Genomic DNA, 26,290 nt, shown 5'->3' with positions numbered 1-26,290 from the left:
AGCTAATAAAATATAGGACACCTCAAAGTACATCCTTGCCATGATCAGTGCTGATGAGAAAAGCTTTTCACATGAGTGTGCCACTTTCTCATAAGAGAACTATGTCAAAATGAGTTCTGGTCATGAGCAGGTTGAAAATTTGGCCTTAGACATCATTTCTCAGCTACAAAGGTTTGGGGGAATTTGACTGCTACTCGCAAAACAACATTGGAAATAATGAGAAAGCTTTCTTGAAACAAAAGTTGATGATTTATCATATATTATTTCTTCATAACTAAAACACAAGAAAGGGAACACAGGAAGTTGAAGATGAAGCAAACTATCATTCAAAAATAATTTTTATTAAGTGCCTATTTTGTCTTTACAGGGTTGCTACAATATGAAAGGAACACCTGACGTTTTTGAACTTTATTGCTTTAATTTTTTCTGCTCATGTAATGTGGGTGCCACTGGCTGGGCCAGCAATTATTACTCATCCCAATTATCCTTGAAAAGGTCCCTTCCTGAACATCTGCAGTCCTTGTGTGTAGTGACTTTTGGGTGTAATATTACCATTTGATTCACCTTGAAGATGAAAACTGAAAGTTTTCCTTTAATAATAAAAAAAAGGGCTGGAACAAGGAAACAAATCTCCAGATACCAGCAACCTATGATTTAAGTAAATAGACTTAACATACAGTGGAAAATCAATATTTGTGTTTATGCCAATCCATCAACACTACAAAATATGGAAGTCAATGCAAGGCATTGAACAACGTGGACCCAGATGGTCTAGTTATGCAGAACATATGCAAAATAGTAACAGAATCCATGTGAATTGCTGATCGCTGAAGAGTTCTTTGCACATTGCTGACCACAACCCTAAAAGAACAGGCAAATTTACAGTTTTTGACCTCAGGCAAATATTGGGCAAGACATTGATATCATTATTCCACAGGCTGACATTTACAGTTAGTAGCGGAATTAAATGTGAAAAAAAGTGCTCTCTTAAATCCACGTGACCAGGCCTGTAAGATCCAACACAAGTGAATTAAACTCAAAACACATATCAAGTACTTTCTGACAACATTTTCTAAACACAGACTGCTAAGGGTTATAACTGGTCTCAAGGCCCTGGTCCTCGAGTCATGGAGGTAGGATCAAGACACAATTCCCACGTCTAATCAGTAGCTGGTGTTCCTTCTAGAATATGTTTGTGTGCATGCTCGGTGAGGGTAAGATTATGGTAGATACTATTATAGCCCTGTATCCCAGCAAACCCTGTCTAGATCCTAGATTCTGTCTGAGATCATGAACAGCAATTGATGATGTTCAAGTAAGCACACCCCAAAAGGAGTCAGGTTTAAGTTAGGGGAGACTCACGTTGTCAAATATGACCACACATATAAGAACTACTAATTTCAGTAACTGTATGTACTGTACACAACAGGAACGTTCCACTTTGTGGAAGAGAACCACATTTTGATAGATCAAAAAAATTTATAAGTTGTTAAGTATTTTGCAAACATTAAAGCAAGTTGGAGCATCTCCATCTGAATTTTAAAAAAGTAAGCAAAGTACTGTATAGTTACAGTTGTGACTCACATCTGGCAACTGAGAAAACACATTAAAATGGCCTGCACATAGTGCACTATTTACTTACAGTAATTACATCCAGAATACTGAGAAGACTATGCACACTGTCACCTGGTAGGACTTCTTTCACCACAACTTCAGTGCCATCCTGTTCAAACAAAGAACAAAAAATTAGATACTGATTCAAGCAACTGCTTGAAGTCACTAATGTGTTTCAATTAATCTTACCAACTACTCCAAACTGTATTTTTGATTATCTGACACAGTTCATCAGTATACCAATATATTGTAAATAGAAAGGCATCATGCTTCCAGGCAGAAGTCTATTATTTGCTCGCAAAAGAACTTGACATTTTTGCTAAATTTGTCTTCCACAACTTGAACATGTCTCCCTTTTCTACTGATACAGTTTATATCATTATCAAATGAGGCATACAGAAGCAGAAGCAAGCCATTGGTGTGTTAACCTTTGCTGCATACCAACATTCAATTAGATCAGCCAGCTGACACATAGTTTAACCTCATCCAGCGACCTTCATCCTATAACTATTAAAACTCACGTTCAACAAAATGTATCTATAAGACTTATTTATTCAATGGGTTTAGTTTCTGAAAGTAATTCTGATTATACAGAGAGTCATTTATTTCAAGATGCTTCTGTTGTCAATCATGCCATGGTGAAACACCATGAACTGCAAGTTCACAGGCAAAAAGCAATTTGGTTCCATCGCAGGCTGCTTCTAAGTAGCCAATTATGGATCGCCAGCAACAAAGATCTGGAGTTGGATTACACTGCCACGCTCTGGACAAGAGAGGAGTTATGAGAAAATTCATAGTAAAGAGGCTATTGTGTGATTTTTTGCAAATGCATGGCTAGTTTGTAAGTCTGTAACTGGAAAACTGACACACAATTCACTGTTACATTTTCTCAGTCAGAAAACTTGGATTCAAGTGCCTGGACATATGATCCAAGATGTCAACTATATGCTGCTTGTAACAGATGGTGCCATAGCAGTTCTAACTTTAAATTAAGACCACATCTGCCTATTCAGATGGTTCGATTCAGATGCTCAGGACTTTATGGTATTTTTCTGAAGAGGAGAATTTTGTACAAAAGCATTTTAGCTCCTCTTGTTTCTTGGTCAACATTATACCTTCAACTATCACCAGAAAACAGATCAGCTGATCATTCATGTTATTGCTGTTATAAGACATCATATGAACAAAGTGGTTGCAACACTGATCTTAAAACAACTTGGTTTCATTTCTGAGAGATATTATACAGGCCTTTCATTCTTATTTTTACCAATAACAAGCCACTTGGGAAAGCTGATTCACTGCTGCATCAACCTTTTAGCTAAAAGGATTAATACAACCATTTCTTTTACTTTATTTGTCTCTCTGAAGGATTTTTCTTGTTTTTGAGTATTTATGCTTAAAGTTTAAGTGCTATCATGGGAGATACAAATAGAATAAGCTACAGCATCTTTAAGAAGCTGGATCAGTAACTGTGCAAATAAACAGCACTGGCTTAGAGGAGTTAATGAACTGGATAGTTTGAAAGAATTGGATAACGATCAGGACAAATATAATCAGTACCATAAGATGCTGTGGGGAGGGATTACTGAGTGAGTGTGGGATGGTGAGATTACTGGTATAATTACAGTCAGTAGCACAGGATACTGTCTGGGAAGAGCTACTGAACTTAGCAGTATGCAGAAGCTGGTCTTATATCAGAAGAGCTGGTCAACTCTGCTCCTATGATGCTGCTTGGCCTGCTGTGTTCATCCAGCCCTGCACCTTGTTGTCTCAACAACTTTAGCTGTTGACTTGGAAGTGCAATCAAGCTCAACACTGTTAGGGAGCTGATGAATCCAGATAGGGTAATCCATAGCAGGGATAGCTGGCAGAGTTACAGTCAGTAACAAAGATCACTGAATGGGAGGACTTACTGGCCTGACAATGTGATTAATTCCTCTGTCACAGATGAAGCTCCATGAGTAATGACTCCTGCTCATAATATAAACCCTGCTTCACCACACATGCCAAACACATAATTCCTCAAAGACAACAACTCCAATGTGATTAGACTCTGCTACTTAGTCATAAAATAAAAAAAAAAGTGAGCTTATTAAAATCAGTGGCTCTAATGGCTTAAATTTTGACCTGAACCAGAACATGCCACTAATTAACAGTACTAGGATAAAACATTCCTAAATGGTTGAAGCTGTTCTTAGATACAAAAGGTCTGCACAATCTTACATTCTCATTGATGCAGAGTTCCAGTCTCCCATCCTGTACCACATAGATGCTGTCATCAATCTCGCCTGGACGGAAGATGTATTCCCCTTCGTGGAATTGTACGAAGAACATGTGTTTACACAGTTCCAGAAACAGCGGTTTCTCAAAGTGTCCCAGCACCCTTCAAGGATAAAGAATGACATGTTGCACTACTATACAAATAACAGAAGCTGCTGAAAATGCCACATTAAGTCCACTGGCATTTGTACAAGGAGAGAATTACATCAGATTGTTTAACACTACACTATCTCTGACCCTTATTTCAGTTTATTGTCAGAACCACAGTCATGTGTATGATCAGTTCTGATTCCCCATTGTAAGGAGCTTCATTCAATATACTAACATAGTTGATGTCAATCACACTATGGTATAGAAGCATGAACTGGAGACCACCTGGGGAAGCACGGTGGCAAGTGGCTAACACTTTAGCCTCACACCGCCAGGGACCCAGGTTCAATTCCAGCTTCCGGTGATTGTCTGTGTGGAGTTTGCAAATTCTTGACTGGGACAACGTACCCATCATAGGACAAGCCAACAAAAAACACCTACGGGATTTCCAAGAGGCATGGTACTCAACCTGGAAATTCATCAACAAACATATGGAAATAGGCTCCATATACCAACCACTACAAAGCAGAACTGGAAATGAGGCCAACTGCCACATCAGACCGGACCACATAAATAACAAGTAGGACAGACCAACAACACTTCATCAAAGATGCACTGATGATGTTACCTAGTATGGTGATGAAATGTCTGCAAACCAACCTACCAGCTTGGGGAACAAATCAACAACATCATTCTCCCAGCGTCTGCCTGGGTTTCCTCCGGATGCTCCGATTTCCTCCCACAGTCCAAAGATGTGCAAATTAGGTGGATTGGCCATGCTAAATTGCCCAGTATCCGGGGATGTCAGGCCGGGTGGATTAGCCACGGGAAATACTGGAATAGGGTAGGGAGCTCGGTCTGGGAGGGATGCTCTTCGGAAGGTCAGTTTGGACACAATGGGCTGAATGGTCTGCTCCCACACCGTAGGGAGTCTATGAAAATGAAAATCTAACATGACAGCATTCCTACCTGACTCCTTAATCATGGAGATGAGCTGTTTCAAGGTTGATTGATTCTTTTAGACTGCTAGGCTTAAAATTACACTGGGTCATGCTTGGGTCAGCCCAGGACCCAAATTTTGAAAACTACAAGTTCAGACCCCATATTTTAACAGGAAAACGTGAGATTAAAACAGTCTTCACTAATATCTATTCAAAGTTATCAAGATGGCATATATTTTCACATACAAGAGGACAGCTCCAGGTTTCTACTACACTTTGTGTGAAGTGCTTCATGACATTACTTCTTAAATGACGTAGTTGTTATTTTTCATTCACAAGGCCCAAACCAATGAGTTCAGGTACATAATTCTTTAAAGTTGGAGTCACATGTAGACAGCATGGTTAAAAAGGCGCTTAGCATGTTGGCCTTCATTGATCAATCCTTTCAATATAGGAGTTGGGACGTTATGTTGAGGGTGTACAGGTCATCAGTGAGGCATCTTCTGGAATACTGTGTCCGGTTCTGGTCACCCAGTCATAGATATAATGAAGCTGGAGAGGGTTCAGAAGAGATTTACCAGATTGTTGCCAGTTAAGGTTTGAATTATAAGGAAAGGCTGGATAGGCTGGGATTTCTTTCACTGGAGCGTAGCAGGTTGAGGCGCGATCTAACAGAAGTTTATAAAATAAGGAGAGCTACAGAGAGAGTTGATAGTAGTTGTCTTTTCCCAAAGATGGGGAATTTCAAGACTAGGGGGCACATTTTTAAGATGAGAGCAGACAGATTTAAAAAAAGACATGAGGGCATTTTTTTTTTAAAACACAGGGTGGTTTGCATGTGGAATAAACTTCCTGATGAAGTGGTGGATGTGGGAACAATTACAATTACAATGTTTAAAAGACATTTGGATGGATACATGAATAGGAAAAGGTATGGAGGGATATGGACCAGGAGCAGGCAGATGGGAAGAGTTTAGTTTGGGATTATGTTCGGCATTGAGTGATTGGACCAAAGGGTCTGTTTCTGTGCTGTATGACTATGATTCTATAACTAACTTATGAACTTCCTTAATCATTTGTACCTTCAACCCACTAGGTCCAAGCTCCAGAATTCCTTCCCTATACATTTCTGCCTTTTGCTCTTCCTTGAAGGTATGTCTTTAGGAAAACTTCATTGACCAAGATTTAATCACCTAACCTAATCTTGGAATCCCTAAGATGTGGGAGCAGGCCATTTGGCCCATCGAGTCTGCATCAATGCTCTGAAGAGCAGCCCACCCAGTCCACTACTCTATCCCTGTAGCCCTGCATTTCCCATGGCTAATCCACATAGCCTACACATCCCTATGGCCAATCCATCTAACCTGCACATCTTTGGACTGTGGGAGGAAACTGGTGCACCCAGAGGAATCCAACACAGACACGGGGAGAACGTGCAAACTCCAGACAGACAGTCATCCTAGGGTGGAATCGAACCCAGGTCACTGGCGCTGTAAGGCAGCAATGCTAACAACTGAACCACCATGCTGCTTAAGTGTTTCTTTCACTCTGTTCATTTTGCTTGGAAACACCTCCACAAAACACCTTGTAAAATGCTATTAAAGGTGCAATACAATTGAAAATTGTTGTTGTTTACACTGCCAAGCAGTGATAACACCCCCACTTTAAATCTCAGGTATAGGTGCTACACTGTAATCAGATTACCACAATTCTCATCAAGTTAGTGAATGAATGCTAATGATGACTTCACTAGTACTTTACGATGTTTAAAAATTGTTTGTTTAGAGGGCAAATAACTTGCCCCAAAAATAATAATGCATCTTAAAGTTTGAGTCATAGCTTTCCAATAGTCTTACAAAGTTGTTTACTCACATTTATTTTGAAATAATTAACTCAGAACTGTCAGTATTAAAACTATTCCAGTCATTAACCTACAATAATATACAGCCGATTCAGCTAATAAATCACTTAGGTACAGAGAAAGAGAGAGAAGAAGGTAGATGCATTGCTACAGATAGCATTACTGTGTGCAATAATCTTCATTTCAATTTTAACCCTCCCATTCTGTATCTGTTCTCACCCTCCCTCTTATTCCCTTTCATCATCCTGAACTCCTCTTTTCCTTCTTTTGTTGCATTTCCTCTCTGTAGGTCCATCTCCCATTATTCATTCACCACCACACCAGTTCTTCCTTGATCAAATGTTTAACCTCAGAGAGAAGTTTCATGGCTCCTCTGAGTCACTCCAGAACACTAAAGTTTAATCATGACCCCTGCAATCCTGTAGTCAGCAGCTTCAACTGTTTAAAAAGGAAGACTGGCAAAAGAAATGTAGGACCTCAGGACATCCAAAGTACTTCACAGTCAACAAAATATTTCTTTAAAGTGTAGGGACAGTACTCTTGGCAGGTAAAGCATAGCAGTCAGTATGCACACAGCAAGATTCCATCACATCATTATAATAATAACCAGGTCATTATTTTTAATAATTGCTGGTAAGAAAACAATAAATATCAGGAAGAGCACCACAGAGATCTCCCCTGCTCTTCTTTAAAATGGTAAGTTGGGATCTGAAAAGGGTGTGATTGCACTGGAGAGGGTTCAGAGGAGACTTAGCAGGACGTTGCTTGGGCTGGAGTGTTTCAACTATGAAAATAGACCAGAGGCGTTGTTTTGAGTAGAAAAGGTTGGGGGGGGTGGGATATATATGATGAAAAGCATAAAAAATTCCCATTAGTACAGGTATTAATAACCAGCAAAGATTTGAGGTAAACGGCAAGGGGGTTGGAGAGGATTTAAGGAGAAATATTTTCACCCAGAGGATTGTGGTTATCTGGAACACATTTCCTGAAAGGGTGATAGAGGCAGGAACCATTTAAGTAGTATTTAGATGAACACTTGACACACTATCGCGACAAGGCCACGTGATGGGAAATGGGACTGCAGCAGATAGATGCTTGATGACCAGCGTGAACAAGATGGGCTGAAGGACCACATTCCATACTGTTATATTCCACAACTGTTGTGATTGCATATACCTTGGACTGTTAACACAGCCTCAGCTTAAACAGTATTACTTCCAGTAGTGTTTCCTGGGTGACGTACTCTCAGTCCAGACTAAGTGTTTGGAGTGGAACTTGAACCCACAAACTTCACGTGAGGCTACCACTGAGCGACAGCAGACATTATTTAATGTGGTTCAACATTGTTGACTTTAATGCTTGGTGCCATTTTTGATTTGGATATGTTTAGCGTCAGGTCCACTGAGACAGCTGTCATCAGTACTCAAAGTAATGGAGACAAGTTGTTGGATTCTGAACATTACTCAGAAGGTTTATTGATACGTTAAACAACCCTGAAATAAGTACGACTGCCCTGTAAGGAACATCAAATTTGCAGAGCCGCAACATCAATTTTACAGGTAAAATGCCATTACCTACTTGGATGCTTACCTAACATTCTTGAGCATATAAAGAACCTCAGAAGGCAAGTGGGAATTTTTAACATCAAATTCGGTCAGATCAGCCTCCAGAAGTGAAGATGGTGGTTCTTTTGGCTGCAAGGTTGGTGGCTCCTTCTTGAGTCGGAGTATTCTGCAAGAAATCAACAAAACAAATTAATACTGCAATTAGTTTTTTTTTAAAATGCTGAGGTGCTTTGAATGTAATAAGAATAGTAGTAAATAATAATTGAAAACAATTGAATACTTGTCTCCATCAGCACTACACCAAACAACTCATCTATTAGCATGTGCACCTACTCTTAGTAAATCCCCAAGACACCCACCCTCAGTAACGATCCCTGTGGACAATTATTTCTAGCAAATCATACCATTTGCTCATGCCCTCTTTCTAAGGCAGTGTATTTTGAGGTGATTGTACAATAGAAACACTGGACTTCCACAAAATATTATCCCCCAGAATATTTAAAATAAAGACAAAAAATCCAAAGACAGTTCTGATTGACAAGGGTTATCAATGAATATGTAGATCCGAACCAAATATTCCCATTCCTGCCAGGAACACCAAGTGCACCAACATTACAATTTCTGTTAATTCAACTGTAGCAGTCAAACTTCACAACTTTAAATTCAAGCATTGTCAGTACCACGCTGCATAGAATTAATATTCAGCTGAAAATTTGCAACTTGTGTCCAACATTGACCATCATTTGGAACTCTGGGATCTAATGCATAGAGGTACTGAAACCCATAAAAAACTTAGAAGTGTAGGCCATTCAGTCATCGAGTCTGCTCCACTACTCAATTCAATCCTGGCCAATTTGGTAATCCTCAATGCCACTTTTCTGCCTTATTATTGATTAGAAATCTGTCTGCCTCAGTCTTGTTTATATTTAGTGACCCAGCCTAAATGGCCTTCTGTGGTAAAGAATTCCACAGATTTACTATCTTCAAAAAAATTCCTTCTCATCTGTAACCCCTTATTGTAAGGTATGCCCTCTGGTCCTGGATTCTCCCTCAAGGGAGAAACAACCTTTCTGCATCCAACCTGTCAAGTCATTTAAGAATCGTGTACGTTTCATCGAGGTCCCCTCTCATCTTTCTAAACCCTAATGCGTACAGGAGCACATGATGCACATATGGCTGCCAAAAGGTTGACAGATACTGCAGCTACAACAGAATGGAAAGGGCAGAGAAACATTTAGTGTCTGGGGTTTAATGACCTCCAGACCTAATTTAATATCAATGCAATCACCCCAAAGTGCACAGAAATGCCTCAACACAATTTTGGAATGCAATGTTAAATTATTCCTGCTATTTACATAACCAGTGAGATACCTACAGCCACCCATTTCTCCAGGCATGACCCAAGTTTAGAACAGCAAAATTCATAATTGCACAACTGGCAAATGTTTGTATATGATTTTAGAGACATTGTATGCTTTGGTTTATGATATTCCTGGATAGAGAACTTGTTTCCATAAGGGAAGAAATCTAACTTGGTGATCAGATGCTAACAGCAAGATGAGTGGCATGGAAGGGTGGAAGGAATAGGATGAAGATGGAATAAAAGCAGAATGTGGGCACATTGAGGACAACAGCGTGTTATATATGTACAGCTATCAACAGCTGTTGCTGGCAATGACAAAAACCACAAAGGTAAGCAAATTATATCAGAATTTTTAAAAATCATTATGGGATTCGAGCTTGGTTGGAAAGACCAGTACTTGTTGTCCAGCTCAAACTTCCCTTGCGCCTAGTGGCTTGTTACATATACTATTTCAGAGGGCAGTCAAAGTCAACCACACTGCTATGGGTCTAGAGTCACATGTAGGCCAGACCAGCTACAGATGGCAGATTTCCATAACTAAAGAACATTAGTGAATCAGATGGGCTTTCATCACAATCAACAATAGTTATCACAGTCACCACTACTGAGACTGATTTGTATTCCAGGTTTATTAATTGAAATCAAAATCACCAACCACTGCACTGGATTTGAACACACATGTACCCCATAGCCAGTGACACTACCACTAAGCTACCATCACCCCTTAAAATACTTAGTAACATCTACTAAAACAAAACATTATTTTGACTGAAAATGCTTTGCATTTTTCTGCTGGCTGCGTAATAATAGCTGGTTGCAGCCAAGTTCGGTTCAACTGTGTTGATTTTAGTTCAATATTTTGTTGTCATGTACACGGGTACCAACTTAATTGCCCTCAAATTCTACAAATCAAACTAACCCAGTATGAATCACATACACTATATATTGTTTTACTTCATATTAAATGCATCAAATCAGGAAAAGTCAAGCCACTCCCTCCCATTTCTCCTTATAGTCAGTGTCTACATACTATTCAATCCTCTCTGTTGCATTCACAAAACGTTTTGTGTGGTGATATATTGACGTAAAATTTCAACCTACCACCTTCTTCCTCACAATACTGCAGATTTTTAATCTATTCAAATCATGATTGCAGCAAAATGTCAGGGCACAGAAAGGAAGAAATGTATCACTATTCATACTGGGGTAGAGTTTTCAAACTCTAGTTGCAGAGATTTTCCACAGGCTCAAGGATAAATCACCTGTTCATCTTATCAAAGTGAGGAACTGTGCAAAACTCCAGGTTGGAAAGGGTAATGGAAATAAATTGTGACTCAAGCCAGAACTCATAGGCATTACAATAAAAGCACTTAAAATCTGACATACATCCAGGGCCAGATGACATTAACCATTCAAGCTTTATGCTCACTGCCTATTCGATTAAACCAACTCCTAATCATTAATCTTGTAAAATACTCTTCTAAACTTATTCCTTACTTTGACAGGCTATACACAACGAAGGTATACAAAAGGGGGCATAAGAAATTAGGAATGTTTGAAGTCCAGTCCTGCTGTAATGTAGAAAACACAGCAACTCAGCTACACATAGAGAGCTCACAACTAATGTAAATTTATCAATAAGCAGATAATCTGGTTCAGTGATGGAGAAACGTTGACCAGGGCATTGGAACTAACTCATCTGCACATTCTCAAAATCATACACATCCAGAGGGAGCCTTCTTAAAATGTCTCACCCAAAGGACAGCACACCCTCAGTATAAAATGACCACGCATGCAGTACTACGTGGTCAAGTACATTTTATTAGTTCCAGCCTAGCCATTAAACCAGATGCGTCTCTAAAACACACACTCAGGAACTAGGACTCCAAGGTCTCACTGGCAATCTCTCCCTGGATCTCAACGCTGTTGCTGTTGTAACCAAATCACAGTGAAAGCCGTATGGTACTTGAGGGGAGAACAATTTGAGCCAATTTACAATGGCCTTTCTATGATATACCCTAAAACAGAAAGATACTTAATAAACAATGACATTGCTTAATTGAGGAAGAGTCACTAGTTGACACAGAATATCCATTCAGATCATAACTAATGAGATACAAGAGATCATCTGAACAGGTGTCACGCAGAGTCCACCATTTCTCCCCTTCATTAGGATTAATTATAAATAAACTAAAGCAATTTGCACAGGGTGTACCTTCTAGCCAGGTTCAGTACCTTCTGCCTCTTCCTCAACCTCTGACGAGGCACATTGTTCCCAACCAGTGATGAGGTAGACAGTTTCACCTGGGTTTTAAAGAAATGCAGATTAATTAGCAGCAAAATCATCCTGTACTGTTTTAAATGTTCTTACTTCATTTGCTTTTTATGTGCAACCTGGTAATTTGCTTCCAAAGGATTCAATCATGGATTTTAAAAGGACTCCATCAAAATCCTGCCATCTGCACAATTAATTTTAGTATTTTTGATCAACAAGCTAAAATCATAAAACACAATCATTCAAACATCTCATTGGTTGTCCCTCGCAGGCAACGATGACTCTCTTCCACTCTCAGGGTGAGTCCTTAGGTGGCTGTACAGACCAGTACAGCTTCCGCAGGCTCTGTTACACTTGGGGCAGATGGTGGTCACAGGAAGGGATGGGTGTGACATTGGTGTGGCATCTACTTGAAACATAAACCCACTGGTGCAATGGATAAATGCAATGGTGGTGTTTTATTCCGTACAGAACAGCACCACCCTATGGTCATTAATGCTGTTAACCTTAATATATATTGCTAAGGAAAAAGAGAAAGAAAATGAAGATAGGTAAAGGAGAAAGTGATACTTCCTACCTCTTGGATGAAACAATAATAAAACATAACCTACACAGAAGTGTAAAAAGATAAAGAAGGGGGAACCCGACAACTAACTCGCAATTCCTTTGAAAATCTCAATGAAATGGTTCCCAAAATTGTGGAGTTATTACTGAAAGTAAACTTGACAAGACTAATACTGAAGTATTCAAACCTAGAACACTGTAATCTAAATTTGTGTTCATTTGTAAGGAACAAGCACCACCTTCTGGTGCTTATGAGGTAGTACCAGTAGATTCCCCCCACTTTTTATGCTGTACTTCTCAAAACTGGACGGATTGTGTAACAGAATACTTCCTATTCATCCAAACACACACAGGAGATACTGTGTAGCATGATTTAGAACATATTATTCTTTTTGTGCCTGTCTCCAATAAATGATTCCCGTTGTAACAACATTATACAATTCCATTTCTACACTGCCAGAGACAAGCCACCAAACAGCACAGACTTTGTACATTCATGTCATGTAGGACCTCTTAAGAGGAAGGAAGAGGAGCTGTGTGAGTAGTTTACATTCCATCAGCCTGAGTTGTACACAAGACTAACTCAGAGAGAAGAAAAAACAAACTAATAAATTGCACCAATAACTGTAAAAATCACACACCATTGCAACAGGTAATTGGCAATACCAAAACAGATATGTCAAAATCAGCAGGACCAAACTTCAGCCATTCACATAACAACAGAGTGGCACAGTAGCTCAGTTGCTGGCACTGCTATCTCACAGCTCCAAAGACCCAGGTTCCATTCATCCTTGGGTGACCGTCTGTGTGGAGCGTGCACATTCTCCCTGTATCTGTGTGGGTTTCCTCCGGATGCTCCGGTTTCCTCCCAAAGTCCAAAGATGTGCAGGCTAGGTGGATTGGTCGTGCTAAATTGCCCATAACGTCCAAGGGTGTGCAGGCTAGATGGACTAGCCATGGAAATGTACGGGGAATGGGTCTGGGTGGAATGTTCTTTGGAGGATCAGTGTGGACTCGATGGGCCAAATGGCCTGCTTCCACACAATAGGGATTCTATGACCCAACCTAAATAAGACCATGTTGTCATTAGTGTAGGCTCACATTGCCACCAATTTCCCCAGCCCAACCCACAAATGCTCTCCATAAGTTAAAATAATTCAAGGTATAACATTTGGTGGAAATGTTTCACCATTCAGTACCACAGGCAGAGCAATGGAAACGATATCACTGGCTCAGAGTCATAACAGATTAGAGCAGATATAACATGTTTGTAAATACATTTAAACGGCAGGAAATGAAGTAATTACACAAGATAGGTAGGTCTAAAAGGCCTTTTCAAACCATCTGACAGATCTGGCTGCATGGCAAAAATTACCTTTCTCATGATCTTTCTTCCATAAAACATCACCTTGTCCCTCTTCCGGAACCTGTACCTAGTCACACCCTGCTGCTGCTGTTCTGCAAGGGAAATCAAAACCATAGATGTGAGCACATTACCCAAAAAGCACTCTTACAGAAAGAGTGCTTAAAGCAATCAATCAATCATTCAATAGGGAGGACATTATTCTTAGCTGTGAAAACGTGCTTCGACTTTTGACTGAAACTGCCCTGGGCATTACTGCCAGAAGTATCAGAACCAAAAAAGGAGCAAGAACTTCTGTTTTTGAATTTGGAGATATTTTCAACATTCAAATTGCGATTGCATCCAATGCCCATCAATTAGAAGGACTGCTGCGGACATCATATTGAAGCAGGGTCAGGCTCTGCTGTATTGACCCTATGATTAAATATTCCACTCATATCACAAATACTGGCTCCTGTCCTGTTGCCAAAGGGGACTGCGGATCTCTTGGTTTCACTCAATTATTTATCCCCCAACCAGCGCCAAAAGCATTATCTGGTCTTCCACCTCGTTAACATTTATGCAGAAATTGACAATCACACATCCCTACTTTACAAGAGTGCTACAGATTCTCATTCACCAAAAAGGGCAAATAGAATCTCAGTCTATTGTCTCATCTGAAAGATGGTACTGTCTTCAGTGCTGCATTCAATCAGTCATGATCTGAGGAAGCAGGTATGTCAAGACCAGACTTGAATGATCTTCTTGCTAAGAAAATAGGCAGAAGCATCTTTCTATGCCTTTCATCCTGCTATCTCTACTTACCTTTACTATCAGGTTAAATATCTATGGATAGCAATGTGGAGAACTCACAAATGGAAACCTGTGAAGGATACTACAGGTTTGTAAAGAGTACAGTAAACAGAAAAGGGAATCTCCATCTGTGTTCATTACACCTCATTAAGAAAAGCAATTGCACATCTCAAATTTAATCAAGATTCTCCTTGTACTCTACGTGGCTTGTAAACCAGCTGGCAAAAGTGTCAACAGCTAAAAGATCAGAATAGAAAGATTTTTTCTCACACAGCAAGAGTTAATGTCCTTGATTAACATTCGCCAAAGTCACTGATTTAACCTGAAAGCTAAGCTGAACTATTAAGCAGAATTCCTCTCCATTTGCCAGTAGGTAGTTGAACCAGAAGAACATCTATGTAGACCTTTAGTAATCTACTGAGCTCTTAACATTTTTAGTGCAATATCAGAACCACTTTTACAAAGCAGTCAAGGTTAAGTATGTAACATAATGCAGATGGTACAAAATTCACGTAGAAAGGGTGGGAATAGATTGTAGCGACTGCTAAATGTTAAAAGTTTTGCTCATCACTGAATGATTGAGAATGTATAATGAAATAATTAAAGTCGCTATAGCCCCAAGGAACCATTGGGCTGCTCTCTCATTAAAGAGAAAGGAGAGTTGGAAAAAAAACAGGCCCTTCATGGTGGCCTCCCCCATGATGTTGGGTGTCACTTTGCATCACAAACTAGCCGTCCAGACAACTGAGCTAGCTATAGTGCCAAGCTCCAATAATTTAACATTTTGCTAGTAACATACCTTCTAAGCCCCCACACTCTGCCCATCATCTACAAGGACAAGTCAAGAATACAACAGAATAGTTCCATCGGCCAGGATAAATGCATCTCTAACAACTCTGGCCAGTGGCAAAATTTCTCATTCCCTTTGATGTCTAGTTCCCCATTTACAGATATTTTGCAATCAACCTGTTCAGATGCACACCTCTGAAGCAGGTGGGACTTGAACTCTGACCTTTTGGCACTGCAGTGCTACACTAGAGCACTTTTAGTTTCCTATATATATGCAACCAATTCAAATCCAACTAACTCAATATATTTTTCTTTATTTATTCACGGGATGAGGGCATCGCTGGCATTTATTGCCCATCCCTAATTATTCAGAGGGCAGTTAAGAGTCAACCACATTGCTGTGGATCTAGAGTCACATGCAGCCCAGACCAGGTAAGGATGGCAGTTTCCTTCTCTAAAGGATATTAGTGAACCAGATGGGTTTTTCCAAGAATGACAATGAATTCATGGTCATCATTAGATTCTTAATTCCAGATATTTATTGATTTCAAATTCCACCATCTGCCATGGTGGGATTTGAATCCAGGTCCCCAGAACATTATCTGGGTCTCCAGATTAAGAGTCTAGCGATAATACCACTAGGCCATCACCTCCCCAAAATATATCCGTCAGCCACGGGCTCTTGTGGTGCAGCAGTAATGTCCCACCTGCTCCAAAAGGTCATACCATATTTGGATACGTTCATTAAAAATATCTATATCCATCACCCATTCCCTTATACTATTAAGCCACAGGCATTCCTTCAGACCATATTAGATGACAACAAATAACCATGTCCCCAGTACAGGTATTAGTCTAGTAAACCTTCTTTGAATTTCTTCCAAAACATTCACATTGTTCCTTGAATAAGGAGAACAATACTGCTCAGTAGTCTCACCAATTGTATTCAATGCCCCTCACAATAAATGCTAACATTCTATTAGTTTTCTTAATCTCTTGCTTTACCTGCAATGCAACCTTTTGCAATTTGTGCACCAGGACACCAGAGTCTTGCTTCTGCAAAGCTCTGCAATCTCTTATCATTAAGATAATACATAGTATATTTCTTGCCCAAATAGACAATTTCAAATTTTCTACATTGTACTCCATTTGGCAAAGTTTGGCCCACTCACTTAATCTGTAACTCTTGTAGCTTCCTTAGGTCCTCTTCACAACTTACTTTTACAACATCACTGCTTACTAATGTGTTAGCAGCAATTTAACAAGCACACCTTTGGTTCCTTCATCCAAGTCATATATGGAAATGATAAAGGTAAAGGCCCCAGCCCTGAGAGAAACACAAACAGGAACAGGAGTGGATGTTTGACACATCAAACCTGCTCCACCATTCAATAGGATTATGGATGATCTTCTTTCTCAATGCCAAACTCCCACTCTCTTCCATAACCCTTGATGCCTTTAATATTTGTAAATCTATTTATTTCTTAAATATTCAGGTCCACCACCCTGAGTGAAAAAATCTCTCATCTCAGACCTAAATGGCTTACCCCGAATCCTGAGTCAGTGGCACCTTGTTCTAAACATCTTACTCCTAGCCGGGGAAATAACATCCATGCGTTCAGTTCGTCCAGCCCTGGCAGAATTTTAGACATTTCAGTGACATCCCTCCCCACTTATTCTTCTACATTCCAACAAACATAGGCCTAGTTGATTCAGTCTCTGCTCAAACAACAATCCTGCCATCCCAAGGAATCACTCTGGTGAAACTTCAATACACAAACACCACCCATGACAAGTATATCCTATCTTAGCTAGGGAAAAGGAAACCTCACAATACTCCAGGTGTGGTCTCACCAAGGTACAGCTGCAGTAAGACATCCTTGCTCCTGCCCTCAAATCCTCTTGCAATGAAGGTCAACAACCACTTGCCTGCTTAACTACTGACACCTGTTTCATCCATGTCACAAATCACTCATCAGATCTTGCAACCAGAAAATGACCAATATATACCATTAGCCAATAACCTATCCATGCCGACATTTTACACCCTACCCCATGAGCTTCTTTTATTCCCCTGTAATTACCTTTGATATGGCAACTATCAAATGCATTCTAATCAAAGAACTGCACCTCTGTAAAGGTTCCCCTTTATCCTTAGCACATTATCACCTCAACTAACTAAAAAAACTGATTAAACATGACTTTCCTTTCACAAAACCATGTTGACTTTTCAAATTACCTTGAATCTTTCCAAGTGCCCTGCCATCATGTCTTTACTATTAACTTCTAACATCTGCCCTATTTCAAATGTTAAGTCAACTGGCCTGTAGTTTCCTGATTTCTGTCTCTCTCCTTTTTTGAATAGAGAATTTACATTCATTAACTTCTCCAAATCTAGACAATGTTCGAAAATTAAAAACAATCCATTACCTATCTCACTGACCACTTTACTTGACACTATGATCCAGAGACTTGTCAGGCTGCAATTCCAACAATTGGCTCAGTGCCATTTCCCAGGCGATTATAATCAAGTTGCTCCCTCCCTTCCAATTCCACGATTTGCAGCTATTACAACGAAGATTGATGAAAAATACCTATTCAATCCAACTCCTTATTGTCCATAATGAATTCACAAAATCACTTACAGTAGGACCAATGGTCACTTTATTAACTTGTCCTCTTTAAATATCTATGGGGGCTCTTTTTGTTTTATATTTCTAGCTAGCTTTCTCTTCTACTGATTTTTCCCACTTTATTAATCTTTTAGACAATCTTTGCTGTATTTCATGTTGTCTAATCTTCTGATCTTCCAACCACCTTTGCACAATTATTTGCTTTCTCTTTAAGTTTGTAACTATCTTGAGCTTTTTTATTTAACCAGACAGTGCTTCCTGCCTTTGGAACTTTTCCCCTTCTTATCAGGACTTATGTATTCTGTGCAACCGAAATATTTCCTTAAATATCTGCATCTCTATTGATCTACCCTTTCATCTAAATTGCCAGCTTACTTCAGCTGGCTTTGCTTTAATACCTAATTGTCCTCATTAAAGTTTAAAATTTTAGTCTTGGATCCACTCCTCTCTTGCTCAAACTGAATGATGTGATTGCTGTTATTTAGGGGTTTTGTCTATAGCCAGGTATCTAGAGCTCACCCTACCAGCAGATTAATCTATTGATTCCAAATAATTGTAGATATTCTTATCAAGCCCATAACTGCCATGGTGAAGCATTAGCTTTAATTTGACAGAACATATATTCCAAGATAGAGAAATTGAGAAAAGAAGCTGACTTCATAATAACTGTTTTCTACTTTAGCAGTAATGGTCTGAGGGATCAGAACCTGCTGAACAGCAAATTAAAACCTGGGGCAATACAATGTTCAACACAATGAAGAAATAACACCTAGGCAACAAAGGTGGGCTTTCTCATTGTTCTTTATTAGCCTGCACAATAGCGGATTTCCTGTTCATAGCTCAGAGTGTGCTCACAACCCCTAAAATGACGGACTGAAGTGTGAATATCGTCTAACTACTGATGCTCTGTCACAAGATGGTAGATGGTATATCTGCCTGCAAAAACACTGCATTGCTCCACAATCGTGTCCTGTAAGGAAGAAAATTAATACAAGTTTACTGATATTTAAAAGAAAATAAAAAAACGAGTTGATTCGGAAAATATTTTACTTTTGAAAAAGTGATTTGGTGGGGACTGGGTAGCACAATATGCTATCACATCAAACTATTTGGTTAGCACTTTAGTCTGGACTTTACTTACTTGATTGCTTTACTCTTCTGTAGATGAAAAATACAACAATTGCCACTATAAGAACAGCAGCAAGCGCTCCAATCATCATTCCCGTCAGCTGCAAAAAAAGGGAAAATATTTAACCAAAATACTGAACAATCACACGTTGTGCTCATTTTGATATCAAAACTACACGTTACTATAAACCATTGGTCACCTTACCAACCACCTAATGCTTTTCCTCCTTCAACCCTGTCGTACTAGAACTTGAACGTTCATCCCATGATCCCACCCTCTCTGAGGCCAAGAGTCTCTGGGGCTATGAGTCTATTGGGACTATGACCTTTTAGCTCTGATCCCTGCTCCAAGTGTAGCTTTCAACCTGGGCACACAGGAACACACAGTAAGCACTGTGGCAGGTCCCTATTCACTGTCTACCATCCAGCGCCTTGATCAAGTGACAGCTGTTCACGTCAGCCTAGAAAATGGTTACTGGCAATTTATTCAACCATGTGGAGCAAGACAGGACAGTCCCGTCTTATTTATCCCCCCCCGCCGAGTGTTTACACACCCTTTACATTGTAATCGCCATCAACCACCATCAATCAGGAACCAATTAGTGTACATTATCTGTAGGTCTAGTTAAGATCAGCTAATACAACACAAATTTTCTTGCCTGTTTGGCTTGACATTATACTGTCTAATGCTATTATCCACAGGACAGAGCAATTTTCAAAAGTTGTGTTTTAAAATGAATAATTCAATTTTAATAGAGAGCACACATGGTATATTCAAATCACAGGTGAGGCCAAACAGCTTATCATAACTATGGTATCACTACGTTCTTTATCTCAATTGATCCCACTCCACTCCCCTGCTCTTCCCTCACAATCTTGCACTTTTCACCCGTTAGCTGAATATCCTGTTCAACTTTGAGGGCTATGATTGGATCAGTTTCCACTATTCTTTCAGACAGTGCATTCCAGATCATAACTTGATGTATAAAGAATATTATCTCCCTCTCACTCTTTTGCAATTACCTGTACCTCAAATCTATGTTCTCGGGTTATTGCCACTCCTGAGTGTAGAAAATTTCTCCTTATTTACTCTAAAAAAGACTAATTTTGAACCTTTCCAATAAATTTCCCAACAACCACCTGATTTTACAACAGCAATCCCCAGCTTCTCCAGTCTCTATGCATAACTAATGTCACTCATCACTGACAAAACTCTAGCCAATCTTTTCCGCACTTTCTAAGGCCTTGGAAATAGTAGGTTGAGGGCCCAAAATTACACACAATACTCCAGCTGAGATCTAACTGTTCATTAATTAAAAAAATTCCTTGTTTTTGTAATCTTAAGACTCGGCTTATGGAAGTCCAAGGACCCATGTGAGTTCTTTCCTCATCTTGTCCTATCCGTTTTGTCTACATTGCCTGTTCTCATTGTTCCTTCTAAAATACGTCACAAATCTATTCATAACAAGCCTAGTCCAACTATCTAAACTCTACTGACATCATAAATAAGTACTACCATGTTTCTGATCCCTTAGTTTGTGTCCTCTCACTAACATTACTTAATCCACACTCAAACATATACCTAAGGTTTTGGAGAAGATCTATAGCTCGGGTTGTGGGTGTGGAGGGTGGTTGGCTCACCGAGCTGGTTTGTTGTTTTGCAGACGTTTCGTTACCGTGATTGGTAACATCCTCAGTGCAGCCTCCGATGAAGCGTCGGTGTGTTTTCCCGCCTGATTTTTAAAACTCTGGGGTCCGTTGAGATGGATTGCCTCACTTTCAGGTTTCCTCCGTAGTGGAATGTATATGGGGTCGAGTTCAAGGTGTTTATTAATAGCCTGCTTCGTGGAGTGCCATGCTTCCAGGAATTCCCGTGCTTGTCTCTGCCTAGCCTGACCCAGGATCTTGGTTTTGTCCCAGTCGAAGTCTTTGTTCTCCTTGTCCATATGGATTGAGATGAGTGAGTATTGGTCGTGTCTTTTTGTAGCCAGTTGGTGTTCATGTACTCTTGTTATTAGTTTCCTTCGTGTTTGTCCAATGTCGTGTTTCTCGCAGTCTCTGCAGGGGATTTTGTAGATGACATTGGTCCTGTCCATGGCGGGGAGTGGGTTTTTAGTTCGGGTGAGCAGTTGTTGTAGGGTTAACGTGGGCTTGTGTGCCACTCTGATGCCCCGCGGTCGTAGGAGTCTTGTCTTGAGTTCCGACGTGTTCCTGACGTAGGGTAGTGCGATAAGGGTGTCGGGGCGTGTAGAATCTTTCTGATGCTGTTCTTGTAGGCATCTTCTGACCCAGTTCTTTGGATATCCATTATCCTTGAACACTTGGAAGAGGTATTCTTCTGAAGAAGAATACCTCTTCCAAGTGTTCAAGGATAATGGATATCCAAAGAACTGGGTCAGAAGATACGACCGCTGGGCATCAGAGTGGCACACAAGCCCACATCAGCCCTACAACAACTGCTCACCCGAACTAAAGACCCACTCCCCGCCATGGACAGGACCAGTGTCATCTCCAAAATCCCCTGCAGAGACTGCGAGAAACATGACATTGGACAAACACGAAGGAAACTAACAACAAGAGTACATGAACACCAACTGGCTACAAAAAGACACGACCAATACTCACTCATCTCAATCCACATGGACAAGGAGAACAAAGACTTCGACTGGGACAAAACCAAGATCCTGGGTCAGGCTAGGCAGAGACAAGCACGAGAATTCCTGGAAGCATGGCACTCCATGAAGCAGGCTATTAATAAACACCTTGAACTCGACCCCATATACATTCCACTACGGAGGAAACCCGGAAGTGAGGCAATCCATCTCAACGGACCCCAGACTTTAAAAATCAGGCGGGAAAACACACCGACGCTTCATCGGAGGCTGCACTGAGGATGTTACCAAGCACGGTAACGAAACGTCTGCAAAACAACAAACCAGCTCGGCGAGCCAACCAACCTCATCAAACATATACCATTTTCCTTGGTTTAAGCCTGCAATAGATTTGCGTCATGTCTGCCCTTGCAACATCAGCCTGCTCAATCAAACCGTAAATGTTCAAAGGTTGCTGAAAACCATCAAATGTTGATATCTTGGTTGCACTAGATATAGCAGTTTAATTCTGATAACACTACATTCGAAGACTCTATTATTCAGCCGGTCCATAGATACAATACGGTGCACTTACCTAATTCAATGAGTATTTTCTATTTCTGAAATATAACTCAACTGTAAAGGATAAACTCTGGATTCAATTTGGTATAACACCTGCGGATGTTCAAGAGTTCAGCAACACCAATTCCTCTATATCCTGGGCCTAATGTTTCTTGGGATGTGGATCACTTGTTTAATGTTGTCCAGCTGTCATCTTGTCCAATCCCTCCCATCTCCTGCATAAAACAGTATTGCTGCCTCGGTCCACAAGCAGTAACACATGCACAAGGAGGAATACTGTCAGGAAGCCAGAGCCTCCTTTGTGCTATTAAACTGTTCCATTCCTGTCCTATCTGTTTTTATCCTAAAGATAAAACTCAAGATGGTTTGTATCGTCGTAAAAGCAATACCAGCTGGCAGAAATATTTGGACTGGCCTTCAGTGGGAATCCAAAGGCAACTGGGTAGAGAAGGAAGGCGGGAAGAAAAGGAGTAGAGGCACAGAAAAATTGATTCATACAGACGTAAAACATAGGATTCCAGAATGGGCATTTTGGGGGTGTTGTTCCACCTCCCACTCAAAGCCAATCAACTGCCAGGTAAAAAATGCAGCTCTAGTTTAAAAGTACAGCCTGTGTAAGAAGGTTTATTCGGATGCTGTATCATCTGAGAAACAGAACCTTCAGACTAACGACAATCAAAGTGGAGCTTTTAGATAAGCCCAGAGATGACTGCATGTCACCCCGTAATTACACTATAAAGCCTTGAGTCAAGACACTTGTAGGGAGCGTTATATAAAGAAAATACAAGGGAGCAGTTTCTACTAGCAGGGAGGACAGTAATCAGAGGATGAAGATATAAAATAAGTAACAAAAAGTCATGGAGCAGATGAGGAATACAGGTGAATTTAAATTATGATTGTGTATCCCCCCTCAAACTCTAAACAGCAAGGTACTGTTCAATTTACTCCCTTCCCCGTTTACTCATGGCCCTCACTGAGATGGGCTGAAGACTGCACCACAAAACCTAGTTTCTGGATTCCAATTTTTTAAATGAACCAACAGTAAAACCTTTCAAAATTAAATCAAGGATAGAATTTGTTAACAAAACATTCGAAATATAGGAAATAGCTTTGTTATTTCATTCACACGCACTAACATACAATGTGGCAGGAAAGAGAAAGGGAAGAAAGTTACAACTTGTGAATTTCTCAAAATTCGAAGATATTGGTATGAGTCTTGCAGTTATCAATGACATGTTTGCTGATCAACCAGAATGCAAGTTAACAACTGGCTTGAGCTGTTCATGTGAAGAATTCATTGCAAGTAGATACTTCAGTGACATAATCCAGAGGGTCTAATTGCACAGTGGGATACAGCAATTGTGGGACTTGCAGGGAAGGCACTGGTAAATTCAAATATTGATTGAATGTTGAGGGTGTGAACCAAGAAGTGAGGTCCACAGACTGACAGAACAGGGTGATAAAGTAGATAACTAGAAAATACAAAGCAAGTTCTGATAAAGGGACCTAAAGTGATTCTTGTGTCAGATAACCCATCACAAATTACTAAGTAAAACCTCTGATAGTGCAAGAATGAGATCTTGAGGCAGCAGTTATGACTGACAGAAGTGGAAATAGACCTGCAACTCAATAAGACAATTAAATAAAAGCCACAGAACAATCTTGCAACAGAACAAACAGTCATTCTCTTCACCATGAAGATTTAATGGCTGCCAATAAACTTGACAATAAACTAGTAAAAGGCAAAACAAAGGGAGTTCGATAACTTCAGAGAATTTGGTGTTTATTCTGAAGCAAGTAAAAACCAGCTTTGTCACATAAGTGAACTGCACTGCGAGGAGTTTCAAAAGTGAATGAGAGATTCAAATCAGAACAATCTTAATATTTGGCTACATATTGTCTGGAGCAAAGGTCAGTCAATCAACACCAAAACCAGTGTTTCAGCAAGTTTTCAAAAAGTCTTTCTGAAACAAACCAAAGCAGCAAATGCAGAAGAAAAGCTAAACAAACATGTCCATATGCCGCCTCTAAGGTGTTGTACTTTTCAGTGAGATATGTTTGCTAAAAATAGATCCCATAGTAAACAAAAAAAAACTGCTGATGCTGAAAATCAGAAACAAAAACAAATTCTGGAAAAGGTCAGCAGGTGACGCAGCATCTGTGCAGAGAAAGGAGAATTGACATTTCGGGTCCAGTGACCCTTCTTCAGAACTGCCTGTAGCTGGGACAAGGTTGGTATATAAGCTAATGAAGGGTGGAGGGAGGGGAAAAAGAGTAAACAGTAGGTGGAGATGGAGCCCAGAAATAGAAAAATATTTGGGCAGACAAAGCAGTGGGTAAGTGTCAGCCTGGGAGAATGAATGGGGATTGTTATTGGCTGACAATGGGATGGTTGTGTAGCAGCTCATGTGATGTCAGGGCCTGGTGTGCACGGATTGGGGTAAGGACATGGGAAAAGGTGTGCAGGCCCCAAAATTGTTGAACTCAAGATTGAGTCCCAAAGCCTACAGGGATCCCAAGTGGAAAATGAGGTGTTGCTCTTTCAGCTTATGCTGAGCTTCAGTGGAGCACTGCAGCAAGCCTGAGGCAGAGATGTTGACCAGGGAATATGGTGATGTGTTGAAAAGGCAAGCAACCAGAAGCTCAGGGTCACTTTTGCGGGCAGAATATAGATGTTCTGCAAAGCAGTCACCCAGTCTTTGCTTCAGCTCCCTCATGTAGAGGGTATTACACTGTGAGCAGTGAATACAGTAGACTAGATTGAGTGAAGTGCAGGTAAATTGCTGCTTCACTTGAAAGGTGTGTCTGGGGCCTTGGATAGTGAGGAGTGAGGAAGTGAAGGGCCAGGTTGTAGTTGCAGTGGAAAGTGACATGGGGGAATGGGAGGTGTTGGGAGTGGAGTGGTGTTCCAGAGGCAACAGTCCCTGAGGAAGGCAGACAAGGGAGGGAGGTGAATGTGTGTCTGGTGGTGGCATTCCGCTGGAGGTAGCAGAAATGGCAGCTAATGATTATCTGGATGTGGATGCTAGTGGGAAGGTAGGTGAGGATGAGGGGAACCCTACTGCTGTTGTGGAAGGGAAGGGAGGGGGTGAGGGCTGAAGTGCAGGACATGGGTCAGACCTGGCTGAGGGCCCTGTCAACCATGGCAATGGGGAGGCCTCAGTTGAGGAAGGTGGTGGACATTTCGGTGACCCCCTTGTCAAAGCTGACATCATTGAAACAGATGTAATGGACACAGAGGAAGTGGAAGAATGGAATAGAGTCTTCACATGAAGCAGGGTGAGGGATGTACATTCAAGGTAACTGTGGGAGTCAATGGGTTTAAAGCATGTGAAGCAGTGTTAAACGTTGTGTTCTTTGGGTCCCCCAGAAATAGAAATAGAGGTGTCAAAAGGGAAGGAGGAGTCAGAGAAGGGCTGGATGAAGGTGGAAATTGGAAGCGAAATAGGTAAACGTTTCCATTTTCCAGACAAGAGGGGAAAGCAGTAACAATGATGTCATAGTTGTGTCAGAGAAAGAACTGTGGGTGGAGCAGGAGTTGGACTGGAACAAGGTATGTACCATATACCCCATAAAGAGACAGGCATAGCTGGGACCCATGTGGATATCCATGGCCACCCCTTTGCCCTGGAATAAGTGAGAGAAATTAAAGGAGAAGTTGTTCAAAGTGACAATAACCTCAGCCAGGCAGAGGAGGGTGGTATTGGACAGGGTTCATTTGTTCCATTAGTGTTGGAATGGTTTCATGAAGGAATATTTTCTGGCATCTTCATGATGAATGTTGATGAGTACTTACTGGACAGTACTGTGGAATTCAAAAATAGTGTTATTAGTAAGATTAAAGTGGAACATTAAAATT

At 40.5% G+C, this 26,290-nt stretch overlaps 1 protein-coding gene across 3 annotated transcripts in view; it reads right to left on the bottom strand.

The window, feature by feature from the left end:
* Nucleotides 1-26,290, bottom strand: part of pnpla7b (patatin-like phospholipase domain containing 7b) — a 312,946-nt gene that overhangs the window by 257,941 nt on the left and 28,715 nt on the right. For all 3 annotated transcript variants that reach the window (XM_048613831.1, XM_048613829.1, XM_048613830.1), the window contains 6 exons: nucleotides 19,272-19,359; nucleotides 13,929-14,011; nucleotides 11,930-12,018; nucleotides 8,377-8,517; nucleotides 3,838-3,997; nucleotides 1,643-1,723 (listed from right to left, as the gene is read on the bottom strand). In XM_048613831.1, the coding sequence (XP_048469788.1) occupies nucleotides 1,643-1,723; nucleotides 3,838-3,997; nucleotides 8,377-8,517; nucleotides 11,930-12,018; nucleotides 13,929-14,011; nucleotides 19,272-19,359 (642 nt within the window). The remainder of the gene's footprint in view (nucleotides 1-1,642; nucleotides 1,724-3,837; nucleotides 3,998-8,376; nucleotides 8,518-11,929; nucleotides 12,019-13,928; nucleotides 14,012-19,271; nucleotides 19,360-26,290) is intronic.

Source organism: Rhincodon typus, chromosome 28, assembly GCF_021869965.1.
Source record: "Rhincodon typus isolate 14 chromosome 28, sRhiTyp1.1, whole genome shotgun sequence".
NCBI lineage: Eukaryota > Metazoa > Chordata > Chondrichthyes > Orectolobiformes > Rhincodontidae > Rhincodon > Rhincodon typus.
Note: the sequence above shows the minus strand (reverse complement) of the source record. Positions and strands in the feature narration are given on the sequence as shown.